This window comes from Nuphar pumila, chromosome 16, assembly GCF_984573655.1.
Source record: "Nuphar pumila chromosome 16, dmNupPumi1.hap1.1, whole genome shotgun sequence".
NCBI lineage: Eukaryota > Viridiplantae > Streptophyta > Magnoliopsida > Nymphaeales > Nymphaeaceae > Nuphar > Nuphar pumila.
In genome coordinates, this window is record NC_143264.1 from 61655819 (window position 1) to 61672615 (window position 16797).

The window sequence follows — 16797 nt, forward strand, 5'->3', positions numbered from 1 at the left end:
GATTGCCTTTTTCATCTTTCGCATTGTCGAAATAATCTCCCTACTCTTTTTTGGATTGCTTTATTCGTCTTTCTCGTTGTCGAAAGAATCACCATGCTCATTTTGGATTGCCTTATTCGTCTTTCGTATTATCGAAAGAATTGCCTCATATTACCTTGTTCATCTTTTGCATTGTCGAAAGAATTGGGTCATATTTTCCTGTTCATCTTTCGCATTGTTGAAAGAATTGCCTTTATATTGCCTTTTCGTCTTTCGCATTGTCGAAAGAATTGCCTTTTTCGTCTTTCACGTTGTCGAAAGAATTGCCTCATGTTATCTTATTCGTCTTTCGCATTATCGAAAGATTTGCCTCATATTGTCTTATTCGTCTTTCGCATTGTCGAAAGAATTGCCTTATGTCACCTTATTCATCTTTCGCATTGTTGAAAGAATTGCCTCATATTGCCTTATTCCCCTGTTCACACTGATAAAGTCTCACCTTATACTTCTTCAAAAGAATTGCCTTATTTTTTTTCCTCTGCTATCTCACTTTCCTTGCCTTTTTGCAACCCCTTTCAGATCCTTTGTGCAAAATCTGAAAGTCCCATCATAGCTTTCCCCTTCAGGTTAAGGGATTAAACCTGAATCTCATTTTTCGAGGTGTTTCCTTCCCATTCAGGTAAGGTTAAAACCTGAGCCTTGTTCTGACAAGGTATTTCTTCCAGTCCCATCATGGTTTCCCTAGCAAGGACTTCATTCTTTCATATCCATTCAAGTAAGAATTATACCTGAACCTCGTCTCACAAGGTATTTTTTAAAAATGTCCCATCACGATCGCCAACTTCTGTGATCATTGCAAATTTTTTTTTTTTCATTTTTCTCTCTTTCCTCTTTTCCTTTCTGCCCCTTTTCCCTTTTTGAAGAGGAAAAAGAAAGAAAGAAGAGAGAAGAGAAAGGAAGAAAATGAACTCTTTTGCAAGGTCTCACCTGACCTTTATTTGAAAATATATTTTAAAATTTTAACTCGCCTTCATTTTTGAAATATTTGCGAGAAAATGATGGAGAGACAAGATTCGCTCGTCGGTACAAGGTTCAATCATTCCTAGCGCCTTTACCAGGGGTAATTGAACCAATGATCGAATAAATGCCTTTTACTTTGCCTAAATTTGTCTAAGTGATTATTCTAAAGTTCTAAATGCACATTGAATCATGCTTGTGCTTATGAAAATGCAAAGATATATGCTTTTGAGAGATGCTTCAGAAATTTTAGATTTTTTCAAGTAATTTTTGAGATAAATTTTCAAAATCAGTTTTTATCTCATTTTCCAACTCTTATTTACAAATTCAAATTCATCTTTTATTCTCAATTGTATCTTATTTCAAAATTCAAACTTCAATTTTCAAATTCATTTTCAAGTTCAAAATTCAATTTCAAAATCAATTCAATATTCCAATTTTAAAGTTCAATTCAACTTTGAAATTCCAAATTCGTTTCTAAGTTTAGAATTCAAATTTCAAAATCAATTCAATATTCCAATTTCAAAGTTCAATTCAACTTTGAAATTCCATTCTATTTTCAAATTCAAAATCTAAATTTAATTTTCACTTCCAAATTCACTTTCAATTTCAAATCTCCCTTCTCCAATTCAAGTTTTAATCTATTTCAAATCTTTAATCTATTCCGGTTATGATTTCAACTTCAGAATTTCAAATTTTTTTTTTCAAAATCTCAAGTTCACTTCAAAATTCAAAGTTTAGATTCAAATTTCAGTTTTCCAAATCAAGTTCAAGTTTTTCGAACCATTTGTTCAAAGAGATTTTCAAACTTATTTCAAAGTCACTTGGAAAAATCTAAAATTTCTGAAGCATCTCTCAAAAGCATACATCTTTGCATTTTCATAAGCACAAGCATGATTCAATGTGCATTTAGGACTTTAGAATAATCACTTAGACAATTTAGGCAAAGCAAAAGGCATTTATTCGATCATTGGTTCAATTACCCCTGGTAAAGGCACTAGGAATGATTGAACCTTATACCGACGAGCGAATCTTGTCTCTCCATCATTTTCTCGCAAATATTTCAAAAATGAAGGTGAGTTAAAATTTTAAAATATATTTTCAAATAACGGTCAAGTGAGACCTTGCAAAAGAGTTCTTTTTCTTTCTTTCTTTCTTTCTTTCTTTCTTTTTCCCCTTCAAAAAAGAGAAAATGAGCAGAAAGGAAAAAAGGAAAGAGAGAAAAAGAGAGAAAAAAAATTGCAACGATCACAGAACCCTAGTCGACTTCTCTCTTCTGGTCGTTACTGCTCCAAAGAAATGAGATTGGAGATGTTTCATGACGTTCCTTCCAAATAATTGGGGATTTTTTGTTTACTTAGCCAAGCCCAGAGAGAGGCCCCAAGGGGGGTTAGCTTAATGGGGGTGGGGCCTTGGCTGCTATTCTCAGCAAGTCAATGGGTAGCATTGCCCCGGGGGCAGGGGTCCTGGCTTCGGAGTTTTGGACCGTCTGCACTACGACGGTAAGTATGACAGGCTGAGCCAGCGCTATTAGTGCAGTTGCTTTTTCTGCTTGTTATAAATAAAAAAAAAATCCAGAGAGATTTTCTCTAGTGCCAACTCAGACGTCATTAAAAAATGGTCAATCCCATTTTGAGAAACCATACGGTCACCCGCACAACAAAAGGGACACCGGAGAAAAATTTGAAAATTGAATTCTTTTCTATCCCAACGGCTAGTCTGCTTAGAGAAGCAGGCGAAACGTTCGGTTGCCTCTCTCTCTCTCTCTCTCTCTCTCTCTCTCTCTGTTTCTTCGGTTACCCCTTCTTCTTTCTTCCGACCACCAATGATGGCTGCGTCTACAGATCCATCCACTCGCCAAGAAACATGTTTTCCTTCACACCCACGTAAGAAAATCCGGATAATAGGAAAAATTCGGGATTTTCTCAGCCTGGATCTTGAGTCCTGTGATGGGCAATCTTCGTCTTGCATTTCTTTTGAAGACCCAATTGAGAAATCCAAAGAACAAATCAGCATTTGCATCTCCGATCGAGAAACTGGGTAATTTTCCGGATGCCCAGATGCTTTGACAACGCAATTTCTCCTTCTTCTTCGGGGTTGATTCTTGATGATGTTTCATTTGCTTTTTTCGCAGTAAGAGTGAGACATTCAAGTTGGATTGTTGCTACGGGAAGGATGAGGAGATGGGTTCAGTTTTCTCAAAAGAAATTGGGCCTCTTGTTTCCGGTGTCTTCGACAGTTTTGATTCGACTGTATTTTTCTATGGAGGAAAAACGAGCGGGAAGAATGCTATTATACAGGTAACGTTGATGGGCATTCTATTAGCTAGTTTGTGGAGACACCATCTTTCTTTTCTTGACAATTTCTTGATGTGGTGGTCGACTCTCAGCGTTTAGTACCACTATTAGCTAATTTGTTGAGACAACCATCTTTCTTTTCTTGACAATTTCTTGATGGGCTGGTGATTCTCAGGGTTTAATACCATTGTCAATGACTGAAATTCTCTCTACGAGTGATAGAATGGATCATTTGATAAGGTTATCATGCTACGAAGTGCGCTGTGAACCGCACTCAGACCGGTGCTACGATTTGCTGGAGTTCAAAGAGAAGGAGGTTTCAGTTTGGGAAGACAAAGAAGGTAAAATTCAACTCAAGGGGCTTGCTCAGGTATGTTTATGGGTTTACTGTTCTTCCTTTTTTCTCCCCCTTTTTGAACAACCAAAAGTTGAACTTCAAAGGCAATTCACTCAGAATTTTATGTTTCTTTTGATTTGCTGCTCGCTTTCTGTTTCAGGTTCCCATAAAATCCATTTCGGATTTTAATGGGGTGTTTTCAAACTTTATGGGCAGTGGTAAAACTACTCAAAAAGGTCTTTTGCAAGCTCCAAGGAGGAGTCACAGAGGCCTAATGATATGGGTTTCTACAAAATGCGAACAAGAATCTGCTACTAAAGTTGTGGGGAAGATGAATTTCATTGATTTAGCAGGTTAGGGGTTGAACGTTTGCAAACGCCTTAGTGTTTGCCGTTTATATGTTTCAGCCTGTTATCTGAGCGTTTGGTTTTAGCAGGTTATGATGACATGAAAGAGAAAATGGAGGATAGTTCTCACAAGATTGAAAGTGCTAGAATTAACAAATCCATCTGTGATTTGTTAAGGGTTGTTCATGGGTTGAACATGAATGAAACCGGAATTGCGTGGAGGGAAAGCAAACTTGCTCGCATTCTAAGAGATTCCTTGGGTAGAACAAGCCAATCATTGTTGATCGCTTGCTTGGTATGCAGACTTTCATTAACAAACCTACTTTTAAATTATGATTTTTACTGCAATTCCTTCTAGGTTCTGTGGAAAATGTTTTTTGATTATTTCAAATATGAAACAGTAAATACCAGCGTTAATACATCTTAACCTATGGCTCTATCATTTTCAATGTGTTGATTTTGATCTTTTATTTGTCTAGAACCCAAATTCATATCATGAATCTGTATACACCGTTGGCTTGGTTACTCGCCCATATCAGAGTATAAGTTATAGAAAAGATACGCCAAGGCCAAAGCAGGATACAGTGTCAAGGCTAAATAGGGAGGTGATTAGTTCTTCAACTCCTTGCAAGCTCCAATCGACATTTAGTTCTGTGACTAAGAGTAAGAACATAGAGAGGAGTCCTCTTACTTTTTCCACTCCTTGCAAGCTCCAAATTCCATTTAGTTCTTCAAAGGCACCCAGCAGCTCTAGATTGACACCAAAAAGAAAAAAATCCAATGCTGCATCTGCCACAACAGAGAGAAGGTACATGCATTTTGATTTCTTGTTGCCACATCATAACTAGAGAAAATGGACTTCTGTACTATTCGTGTTCTCCATTTTTGAGTTCTATTTTTATTTGCAGGAAACAGTTTGCTGTTTCAGCTAGCACCCCAAATCCTAAAGAGGTAACATACAGTTCTCCCTCTTTCTTTTGGAAAGAGATTTTGTTCAACCCCATTAGAGCAAAGGACACTGAACTGAAACCTCATTTGCTTTGTTTCAAGTATATAGCATCACATCATGCTTTTCTTGGAAATGTTTCAGAAATTTGGATTTCCGAGTGATCTTGAAATAGGTTTGAAAAATATCCTTGAAGAAGTGGTTCAGAAACTGAACTTGCTTTTGAAAATTGAATTTTAAATCCAGGTTGTAAGTGGATTTAAGATTAAAAATGAAGTTAGGAATTCGAAATTTTAAAGTTTGAAATTGATGAATTAGAGTTTTGAAAATTAAGTTTACTTCTGAAATGGTACTTGAAATTGAATCAAAATTTGAAATTGAGATTTTGAATTGATTTTGAAATTTGATTTGATGTTTGAAATCAGAATTGAAATTTGAACTTAACTTGAACTTGAACTTGAACTTTGAACTTGAACTTGAACTTGAACTTGAAATTGAATTTGAAATTGAAGTTTGGATTTGAAATAGGAATTTGATTTGGAAAGTTGAAATTGAAATGGAAATTGAAATCAAAATTGAATTTACTTTGGATTTTGAAAATGATTTTTGAAAATACTTTGAATTTGCAAATGATTTTGATTTTAAAGTTGAAATTCAATTTCAAGACAACCTTTGAATTTAACTCTTGAAAATGGAAAAAGAAATTTCGAAAATTACTTGGAATTTTGAAAATGACTTGAAATAATTTGAAAAGATACAAATAATGATGCAAAATGATAAATGCATTGAAAGAATTTGTTTAAAATTGGAATTTTAAAAGAAAATTTCATTCTTTAATAGAATTAAAATAAGATTAAATTTTAATGAGACTATGGTCACAAATATATTTTAATTTAATCTTCATTTAAATTTCAAGAAATAATAAAATATTTTTTTTGCTTTTATAGAATTAAAGCAAGATTAAATTTTCATATATTCATGACTATGGCCACAAATATATCTTGATTTAATCTTTACTTTGAATTCTGATAAAAAAAAAGCTTTTTTGAAAATATGATGTTTTTCAGAAAGGATCTAAAGTGTAGGTCAAATTTTATTCCATAAAAGATAAAAATCCTAAGTATTGTTCGCATTTTGACTATGACCATAAATACGAATAATTTACTTAGGGTTACTTACCTTTTATTAGAATGGTGCACGTGGCATTTGTGTTTTTCTATAGTATTTTTTTAAAGAATAAAATAAAATAAAATGCTACAAGCAATTATGAGAACTATATGCTCATACATTCTATTCTAAACAGAAAAACATAAATTCTCATTAATATGAAATTATTACAATCTTAAATTGAAATTGAAATTGAAATACTAAAACTTCCTATTCTAGGAAAGAAATCAGGATTTTCCAAGCTTCCCTGTAATTGCAAGATAGCACAAAGCAATAGAAATGTAAAGTATAGAAAGAAATTGAAAATGTTATGTTAAAACAAACATACATATGATTATGCCTATGCTTTGATGAAAATGCATATGCATATGTGAAGATGCAATGCCTATGAATGAATGAGATGCATTTACCTAAGTGTAACGCCCCAAAATTTCAAACTTACAAACCTTTCAGAAAAATGACAAGAGACTAAAAAGAAATCTCTTTATCTCAGGGATGGTTTATGAAATCAGCGAAAGACTATCCTTTTGTTAATTTCAGAAAGGCAAGCTGACAACTTTGGGCGCGTTAGCTAAAAGAACCAAAGCGCACAACCCATGCTACTTGCAAACACTTGGGAAAGCCATTTTTATTTAAGAAGTTCTCCAAATAGTATAAAATTCAGATATCCCAAGGAAAATCCATTACAAAACCCCAAACATCCAGGACGCGAGCTAAGAGCAGGAAAAAGAATGTCTTGGAGCCATCTTGCCATCGCGTCATCGCCTGTGGTGTACCTAATCATCACCTGTACCCATAGAATAGGTTAGTTTCACAAAAAACTAGTAGGTGCACAAGAGAGACTACAGAAAACTGAATTATGTAAATTTAATTCAATAGGTTACGCAGTTTAAAGCAGATATGCAGTTAAACAGGTAAGCAATGCACGCAAATAAGTAGTGCAAACGAATAAGTAGTGCAAACGAATAAGTAGTGCAAGCGAGTAGGTAGTGCAAGCGAGTCAGTAGTGCAAGTGAATCAGTAGTGCAAGCGAATCAGTAGTGCAAGCGAATCTCACGACTCAACAACCAATGTGAACAGACTTTATGTTCCGATATTACTTGCCTACGGGTACGCGCAGGCAAAACGTAGAAACAAAAGTATATAGCATCACATCTCTTAGAATTTTAAGTTGCTTTAATTGATATTAATATAAGTTTGGTGGTGTGGGTGGGGGTGGGTGTTTAAGGTAATTCAAGAGATCTCACTCGGACTACCATCTTAGATGTTTGATAAAAAAGATCTTCTGATGCCCCACTTTTGCTGACTAAATTCTTAATCTATCAATGTTGAATTGGCACTACAAGCCTCCACATTGGGGAGGGCTGGATGAGAGGCTATTAGTTTCATGTACGATCTACCATTCATTAGTCCGCCTTTAGGCAGAAAGTGGTTATGAAGAATCTTAAAACTGTACTTAATTTTTGCCGATAACTAAAGCTAGGATGTTTTTGCTGTAATATAGATGCAGGAACTATGATTTATTGCTTTCAATAATGTAGTCAATCATAACCATAATACACTTATTGTAGTTCCCAGCTATGTGTTACACATAAATGATGGGACATATGCCATGTTTAGAACTTAGCGAATCAACCCAGATTGGTAGTTTACTGGATCAACCAAGTGAATGAATCCAGAAACTATCAATGCTGAGTCGAGAAATCCATGACTAGGCCGACTCAAGCCTTGATTCGACCAAATCATGGGTTACTCAGCCAGAACTATATATATATATATAAGTTTTCTTGATACTCGATTTATGTCTGTAATGTATGCATATATTACATTTATATTATATATCAATATAATACATGTATATCAATGTCACGGGCCTATTTCCTTCAATGGGCCAGCGCGGCGCGACGGTCCTTCCTCACCACCGTAAGCCTACTAGTCAGCTCGCTTGCCGATCGCGGAAGCTTGTAATCAGAGTGCAAGAGAGCAAGAGAGAATAGAGGGAGAGAAATTGCAATCACAAGAAGCAATCACAACGAGGGTGAATAAAAGAAAGCTCAACGCATTTACTTCATTCACAATTTTGCCCGCAGGCTATTACAGTTCAAGTATACGGGCTGCCCCTTTGGGGTATTGATTCACCTGAACCGGGCAGCTTACATCAGACTCAACAAAAGCAAAACAGACTCTAAGCACAACTGTACACTGTAAGTCGCAAGGGAACATGCTCCCCCCTTCAAATCATGCGCCGTCCTCGACGCCATCTGTTTCGTGGTAAGCCCTGACTTCAGTCGGGTAGCGGCTGTTCATTCGAAATGCAGGCTCCCACGTTGGTTCTGATGTTTCCTCCCATTGCACCAAGTATTTTTTCGCTTGTCCCAGGTAGTTGACCTTGTGGCGAAGGATCTGACTCAGGTGCTTCTCGGTCTGTTGTGCTGCTGGGCCCTCTGCATGATGGGAGCGCGTTGCGGCACACTGCGTTCTTGGTCTCCATCATCTGGATGGAACTGCTTGAGGTTGCACACGTGGAACACCGGGTGCACTTTGAAGTCTGGGGGCAACTCCAGCTTGTATGCCAGCTTGCCCACCTTCTTTGTGATGGTGAAGGGTCCCTCATACTTTCTAAGTAGTCTGCGGTGCCTCCCGCGGAAGATGCCTGTGCGTCCAGGATATAACTTCACCAACACTTGGTCCCCAACTTGGAACCCTACGGGCCAACGATGTTTGTCCGCCCACTTCATTCTCTTTGCCGCTTTGTGTAAGAATGCCTTCGCCAACTCATTTTGCTCGTGCTAGTCGCGAACAAACTGATAGGCGAAGGATGGCCTTCCATTTTCTTGTGTGACAAGAGTGTGCAGGGTCAATGGCTACTGCCCCGTGGCTATCTCAAACGGACTGTGGCTTGAAGACTCGCTCTTCTGCAGATTATAACAAAATTGTGCCACATCAAGGAGCTTCACCCAATTTTTCTGATTGGCACTAACAAAGTGCCTAAGGTACTACTCCAGTATCCTGTTGATACGCTCTGTCTGCCCATCTGTCTGCGGATGGAAGCTTGTTGAAAATAGTAACTCAGAGCCAAGTAGCCGAAATACTTCAAAACTTGCCCGTGAAGCGAGCATCACGATCACTCACAATGCTCTTTGGTATGCCCCAATGTTTCACCACATGCTTTACGAACAACTCTACAGTCTTCTCTGCAGGGCACTCCTTGGAAGCTGGGATGAAGGTGGCATACTTTGAGAAACGATCCACCACAACCAAAATAGAACTGAAGCCCTCTACCTTCGGCAGACTAACAATAAAGTCCATGGAGATGCTATCCTAAGGACGTTTTGGAATTGGTAGAGGCTCAAGGAGACTGGCAGCCTTCTGGTTTGTCCCCTTATCTTGCTGGCAGATAAGGCATGTCCGCACATACCCCTCAACGTCGTCTCTCATCTGCGGCCAATAGTAGCCGCGCTCAAGGAGTGCTAAGGTCCGCTCCTGACCAGGATGGCCGGCCCATAGTGTATCATGGCACTCCTTGAGTAGCTCTCGGCGAAGGCTTCCCCACCGTGGCACAAAGATGCGTCCCCCTTTTGTTACGAGGAGGCCATCCTGTAGCCAAAATCGTCGATTCTTCCCTGCCTACGCTAGAGAAACAAGGTGTTGTGCGGTCGGATCCTGCTGCGTACCCTCGCGGGTGCGACTCAGCAATGCACCCTCCAAATGCACTTTAGAAGACTCCGCGCGCGGAGCTGCTAGTTCGGCCCTACGACTCAAGGCATCCACCACAACATTGGTCTTTCCAACCTTGTACTCCAAGGCAAAGTCGAACTCAGCCAAAAACATCTGCCATCGAGCTTGTTTAGGAGTCAACTTCTTCTGCGTCTGAAAATAGCTCGTGGCCACATTGTCCGTCTTGACGATGAACTTGGCACCCAAAAGGTAGTGCCGCTAGGTCCTGAGGAATACACAATGGCGGTCATCTCACGTTCATGCACTGTGTAACGCATTTCTGCATCTTTCAGCTTACGACTCTCATATGCGATCGGATGACCATCTTGCATAATAACTCCGTCAATGACAAAGTCTGAGGCATCAGTGTGGACTTCAAAGGGTTCCGAACGATCAGGCAGTCACAACACTGGCTCCCTCACTAAGGCTTTCTTCAAGCCATCGAAGGCATCTTGGCACGCTCCTGTCCAGAGCCATACCCGATTCTTCTTTAACAAATCTGTGAGGGGCGCAACAATGAGGGAATAACCTTCGATGAAACGCCGATAATAGTTTGCCAAAACGAGGAATGATCGCAATTCTGGCACTTTGCTTGGCGGAACCCATTCTTGGATGACCCTTATCTTCTGCCCATCCATACGCAGCACACCACGCCCCACAACGTGGCCAAGGAAGCTGATCTCCTCCTGCCCGAAGAGACACTTCTCTCGTTTGACACAGAGGTCATTCTCCTTCAGCACTTGAAACAATGTTCGCAAGTGCCCGACATGTTCCTCCATGTTACTGCTGTAGATCACGATATCATCCAGGTAGACTACCACAAACTTGTCTAAGTAAGGGTAGAAGATCTGGTTCATTAAAGTCGTGAACGTGGCTGGAGCATTTGTCAACCCGAATGGCATTACTAGAAATTCGTAAGCACCATAGCGGGTGACGCAAGTTGTTTTCGGCTCATCACCTTCGGCAATCCTCACCTGCCAGTAACCCGATCGCAGATCTAGCTTGAAAAAGATACGGGCACTGCCTAGCTGATCGAACAAGTCCGCTATCAATGGCAATGAGTACTTGTTCTTTACCGTGACCTTATTCAGAGCACGGTAATCCACACATAACCGTTTAGAGCCATCATGTTTCATCTGAAAAAAGACTGGGGCACCAAATGGGGCTTTTAATGGACAAACAATGCCTACGTCCAACATCTCGTCTAGCTGCCTACGCAGCTCCTTCAGTTCAGTTGGCCCCATACGGTATGGGACCATTGCGGGAGGCTTCACTCCCGGGGTCAACTCAATCTTGTGGTCGACCTCACGTCTTGGCGGAAGACGCTTTGGCAATTCCGGAGGCATCACCCCCCGAAACTCCTCCAATAGTGGGGCTAGGGTCGGCGGCACTACTGCTTCTACCTTCCCTTCATCTACACGCACTGCAAGTAAGAATGTCTGCTCCCCATGCTTGACACCCTTCTTCAGTTGCATTGCCGATAACACTGAAGACTTGCCTTTCTGCGTAAGTCACTGCACTGTATGAGACAGGTTTGACCCCATAATCGTCAACGTGTTAAACTTTGGCAGCATCATAACATTCTGGCTTCATAGAAACACCATACCCAGAATCACCTTAAAATCGTCTAGGGGCACCACAGAGAAGTTGGCTTTGCCGACCCAACTCCCCACTTGAGTAGCCACACCTCTTGCTTCACCAAGGATGAGCTTGGCCTCAGAGTTTACTGTTTTGATAGTCCTCTGCTTTGGCCCAGTTTTCAAGCCCAACCGCTCTGCCTCTTCCCGCGCGACAAAGTTGTGTGTGGCTCCGGAGTCTATCATAGCTGAAGTAGACTTTTCATTCATAATGACTTCTACGTACATAAGTTCCTTACTGACCTGCATGCTTTTAGCTGCTCAACTTCTAGCAGCGTTAATCGATCGCATGACCCCCATCCTTGGTTGCATGGTCTCAGTGTCACTGTATTCAGTATCGCTGCATTCTTCCCGTGCAGCATTGGCTTGCCCGTCGTCCTTTATAAGGCGCTTTGGGCACTGCCTGGCGATATGTCTATCGCCGCAGAACCAACATGTCACAACCACACCCTTGTTGTTGTTGTTATGCTTTGTGAAGTTCTGCTTCTTTTCGGATTGATGGCGTGTCGATACCTCACCTTTATCATTGCGCTGCTCATCCTTCTTGCCTCCGTGGTCAGGCTTCTTCCCAACTTTGGTTGATGGGGTGAAAGGCTTGCGTTGAGTGTCAACTAAGCGCTCTGCCGCCACATATGCATCCTCCAAAATACGAGGGTTACTCCTTTCCACTTCAGACTGTGCCCATGGTTGAAGTCCCACAATGAACCAGTTGAGCATGTCGTCTTCTGGCATGTTAGGTATCTCCAACATAAGCTTCTGGAACGTTCTGACATAGTCTTGCAACGAACCAGTGTGTTTGAGCTCACGAACCATCCGGTAAGCCTGCCTCTGCGCATTTCTTGGCATGAAGTAGTTGCGCAACTCCATTTTGAAGTCATCAAAGGTGTCTATCACATATTGACCCCTCTCCATGTCATTGCGCTTTCGCCTCCACCAAGCGATAGCATCTCCATCAAGTAAGGCTGCTGCAGCCTTAATCCTCAGATCTTTAAGGGTCACATTCTGGATATCCAAGTAGTCTTCTACTTGGAACAAGAAGTTCTCAATGGACTTGTTGTCACGAGAACCATTTAATTTTACGGGTCTTGGCACATCAATCCTTGATGGCCTCTCACCATTTCTGCCATTTAGGGTCACCGTCCGCTGCAACGTACGATTCTTCAACTGAAGCTTCCCTACTTCAGTCTGTAAGTCAGCCACTGTAGTTGTCAACAAAGTGACCTGCCCCATTAATAAGGTTACCTGCTCTTGCAGGCTCGCCACCACATCATTCAATCCATTGAATGATTCACATGCGCGTGAAATCGCTTCATCATGCGAAGTCACCTCTTCCACCAGCTTGTTAACAATTGCAGCCAACTCTTCTTGGCCCCGAGGTGAACCCATCTCCTCAGCTTCAGCAACTGCCTTGCCTTTGGTGTTGTGCAAGTTTTGATAAGGCGCCACGATGTCTTGCTCACAAACCGCAACCTGTCGGTGTCTGTCGACACCGACTCCAGAGTCCCTTCCCCAGCACGAGAACGGGCTCTGGTACCACTTGTCACGGGCATATTTCCTTCAATGGGCCAGCGCGGCGCGACAGTCCTTCCTCACCGCCGCAAGCCTACTAGTCAGCTCTCTTGCCGATCGCGAAAGCTTGTAATCAGAGTGCAAGAGAGCAAGAGAGAATAAGGGGAGAGAAATTGCAATCACAAGAAGCAATCACAACGAGGGTGAACAAAAGAAAGCTCAACGCATTTACTTCATTCACGATTTTGCCCGCAGGCTATTACAGTTCAAGCATACGAGCTGCCCCTTCGGGTATTGATTCACCTGAACCGGGCAGCTTACATCAGACTCAACAAAAGCAAAACAGACTCTAAGCACAACTGTACACTGTAAGTCGCAAGGGAACAATCAATGCAGCAAACATTATTTAGATGATGCATATAATATAGTTTTGTACATAATATAGTGTTAATATATGGTAATACATTATATATATATATATATATATATATATATATATATATATTTGCATAACCTAAAAAATTAACAAAACGCAGCCAAGTTACTGGGTTGACTCACCCAAGTAACAAGTCAACCCCAGCTGAGTCAAATTTTGAATCACAAAGGTTTCTGAATCATGCTTTCAAGCCACTTGAATAATCTAATATAATGTAGATAAGTTTAATATCTTACAGCAGCTTTACTTTAGTTGCAGATGTTGCACTTCCATGTTCTGGGAATTTTCTAATGTTACCAGAACCTAAACATTTGATATGCTTGTTTATCTAAATATTATTGCAGGAAAGTGTGCCTTCAAATGTTTTGCCCATTATAGAAGAGCCATCAAAAGTGAAGGAGGTAGTTGCTTATTCATTACTTCCTTGTAATGTGTTTCAATAAATTCATCAACATTGATGTAGTTAATAAAATGATGCACCATTCATTTAATTCTTGACCCTTCAACTTTCTGTAGGATACCTGCCCACAGAATAACCTGGATTCTGTGCAAGCTGTTGAAATTGCATCTGTTGTAGAACTACTATCGATTTCAGAAGGTAATATTGCACCTCTGTGATATTTATAATCTTTTTCATGTGCTAAGATTTATGAAGCCGTTGATCTAATGTGAACTTCTCAAATTCAGATGCAACATTGGGGTCATCCCCTATTTCTGCAGAGTCAAATGTCTGCAAGGAAAACAAGGGTCTCTCTATCAAGTTCGATGAAAATTCACCACCTATAAGTGCAAGGCTAAAAGCTATAAAGGAGAATTTGCAATCTCTCTGTTCTCTTCCTTTTGGGACAGTTACGCCTTGCAAGGACAGCCACATTGATGATTCCCTTAAAGCTCCTTTAGAACCCATAACTCCTAAAGTTATCTCTGATGCCTTTATGAACACTGGAACTCCTCTTGATAAATTCAATGCAATGAGTGCTGGACTAAAGGTTGTCCTCATTCTTGTATTTTCTTTTTTGTGTACTATTTGTAGCAAGTTTGTCCACTTAAAGTTTTGTTTTCTAATTTATGTAACATTTTCTTGTGAAAGCAGAATTCACTTGTTCAAGAGTATCTGGCACTACTTAATACCGCTAGCAGGTAAGTTGAAACACTGTCTCAATACCCATCAGTTTTATGCTTGTCATGTGGAGATCACTACCAAGTGTGGTTTAAGCTTTACTCTATCATTATATTGTTTCCAATGCATGTGCATGTGTGCACAAGCATCTCCAAGGTCTCTTTTGTGTGTGTATGCATGCGGATATATGTGCATGTCCCTGGCTATAGTTACCTGAGTGTCAAATTCTAGAGGGTTCATTGGTGACACCAATAACAGCTCAGTAATAAAATTTCCATAATAGTTGGTTTGCTTTATTTTCAATCAAATTTCTAAGCTGCAGGATCCTTGGTAATTTTTTGGTAAGATCAAGCTGGTGTTGAATTTAAAAAGCATTATGGCCAATGTATCCAATAAAAGTCTCTAGCGGCTGTATAAATCTTGATGATGTTTAAAATAGATACATGAAAATGAACTTCCAGTTATTACTGTATATCACCATCCAATTACCTATATAAGTTTATTCTTTTATTGCATTGTTCTATATTTGATGATGATTTTAGGATTAAACAAATTTGAGAGACAGAAAGTCTAATAAATTAAACTGTGTGGAATTGAGATTTATAAGGTGAGACAGAGATGAACTAGTTCCTTTAAACAGAAACAAGATAATGGATTGAAGTTCCTCTTAGTAAGTAGCTAGAAAGCTTACTATCAATGCAGACTCAGTTCCTCTGAAGCTATCATGGAAGCTTCTGTTAGTAGCTAGGAAGCTTACCCCCCAAAGTTATCATGGAAGCTTCTGTTAGTTGCTAGGAAGCTGACTTGGTTCCCTAGAATCTCTCTCTCTCTCTCTCTCTATCTATCTATCTATCTATATATCTATATATATATATGTGTGTGTGTGTGTGTGTGTGTGTGTTTTCGGCTATCATCATAAATACTGATGTCACCGCCTATCCTAACAGGGAGGAGCTGATGGAAATGAAGGTGAAAGTCTAGATCTTTCTTTGAGTTACTAACTTGTGCTAAAAAGTTTAATTAGTCCTTGCTTTCTGATATTCAATGTCATGTGGTGATTGAATTACTATAGGGGATTGGAGAGAAACGAGCTGAATATATATTACAACTTCGACAGAATTCTCCTGAGCCTCTCAAGGAGGTAACAATAATATACATTAAATGCTTGAAGTGCACAGATTGAGATGATAGTTTGCCAAGAGTGAGCTTCCACTGAAAAATTTCTCGTCTTTTTCTGCAGCTATCAGATTTGAAAAAGATCGGTCTTTCCCGTAAGCAGGTAGTATCAGCTTATGTCTATCTATCTAAGATGTCAAACTCGATACAGTACATAAACTAGTTGTGTTTGAGCACTTGACCATTATATTCAAAACTTCATTAAGTTAACGCAATTTGTTTTGAGGCTTCACATATTAGAACAAGTATAGTGGTATTGATAGTTAAGATGTTGGTAGGTCCGATGGAGTTTCAACCCAAGGTCCCTCAGGATAGTGCGACTCTAACGAGTCCACCTACCTTATTTGCCCCCAGTTAGGCCTGAGTTGGAAAGGGTTCATGCAAAGTGCTCCTAACCAAGTGGTTACTCAGCCACAAATGCATGACTCCTATTAAAACAAAGTTTACTAGTGAAAATTGCATTTTCAGATAACAACCAAGCTGTATTTTTTCCTTCTCATTCTAAGTTCTTATGCCCTCTATAGTTTCATAACCTTTTCCTTGTGTTCCACAGATGAATCACATATTAAGGAAAGTAGCAGGGGGCATGTTTTCTTGATAGCAGCGATGGTGTGAAGGGCTTCTTTCAGAGTCACTATTATCACATCAGATAAAGTAATTGTCAGAGGTGTGAAGTGAAGTGACGCTCTGCATGGAAAAGTGGCATCACAAACCTTGTGATGATTATGGTGTTTCACTCGCAGAAGATGATGATTATGGTGTTGGGTCTTTCACTGACCACAAGCTTTCTGATTGTTTATTCCAAGCTCACATGTTCTCATTATACTGTCATGTGCTTGTCTACTTGAATATTTTACCTAATAGAACATTTCATGTTTTTGAGGTACTTTCAATGTTTATTCTGGTTTTTTGGCTTGCTCTATACTTCGTAATAGATTGTTAGGTTGCTTTGCTCTAACATTCAAAGTTTGGCATCACTGCACTACCATGCTGCTCATATATGCACCTAATAATAATGTATCCTAAAGTGGTGTTTAGATGCACCCACTTGCCCAAGAACTGGTGGTTTGGATACTGCATCATTTGGCTTAATATAAAATACCAACTTATCC

The 16797-nt window shown here is 39.8% G+C and overlaps 1 protein-coding gene and 1 long non-coding RNA gene across 2 annotated transcripts; both read left to right on the forward strand.

Moving 5' to 3' along the window:
* The first annotated feature begins 2824 nt into the window (after nucleotides 1–2824).
* On the forward strand, nucleotides 2825–15257 carry LOC149813327 (kinesin-like protein KIN-10C). The gene is made up of 12 exons (XM_089991104.1): nucleotides 2825–3036; nucleotides 3131–3296; nucleotides 3469–3663; nucleotides 3791–3983; nucleotides 4067–4272; nucleotides 4457–4785; nucleotides 4886–4928; nucleotides 13734–13790; nucleotides 13906–13987; nucleotides 14077–14378; nucleotides 14483–14529; nucleotides 15212–15257. The coding sequence occupies exons 1-12, from the start codon at nucleotides 2825–2827 to the stop codon at nucleotides 15255–15257; spliced, it is 1878 nt and encodes a 625-aa protein (XP_089847230.1).
* Nucleotides 15258–15581: 324 nt separating this feature from the next.
* On the forward strand, nucleotides 15582–16569 carry LOC149813328 (uncharacterized). Its single transcript, XR_016428321.1, has 3 exons — nucleotides 15582–15650; nucleotides 15750–15788; nucleotides 16239–16569. It is a non-coding gene; the product is annotated as an uncharacterized LOC149813328 (long non-coding RNA).
* Nucleotides 16570–16797: the final 228 nt, after the last annotated feature.

Bases quoted from the DNA above. Each gene is read 5' to 3' on its own strand.
- LOC149813327 (XM_089991104.1), top strand. From the start codon at position 2,825: ATGGCTGCGTCTACAGATCCATCCACTCGCCAAGAAACATGTTTTCCT. The intron at 3,037-3,130 runs GTAATTTTCCGG...CTTTTTTCGCAG, and splicing joins ATCTCCGATCGAGAAACTGG to TAAGAGTGAGACATTCAAGT. The intron at 14,530-15,211 runs GTAAGTTGAAAC...CTATCAATGCAG, and splicing joins CTACTTAATACCGCTAGCAG to ACTCAGTTCCTCTGAAGCTA.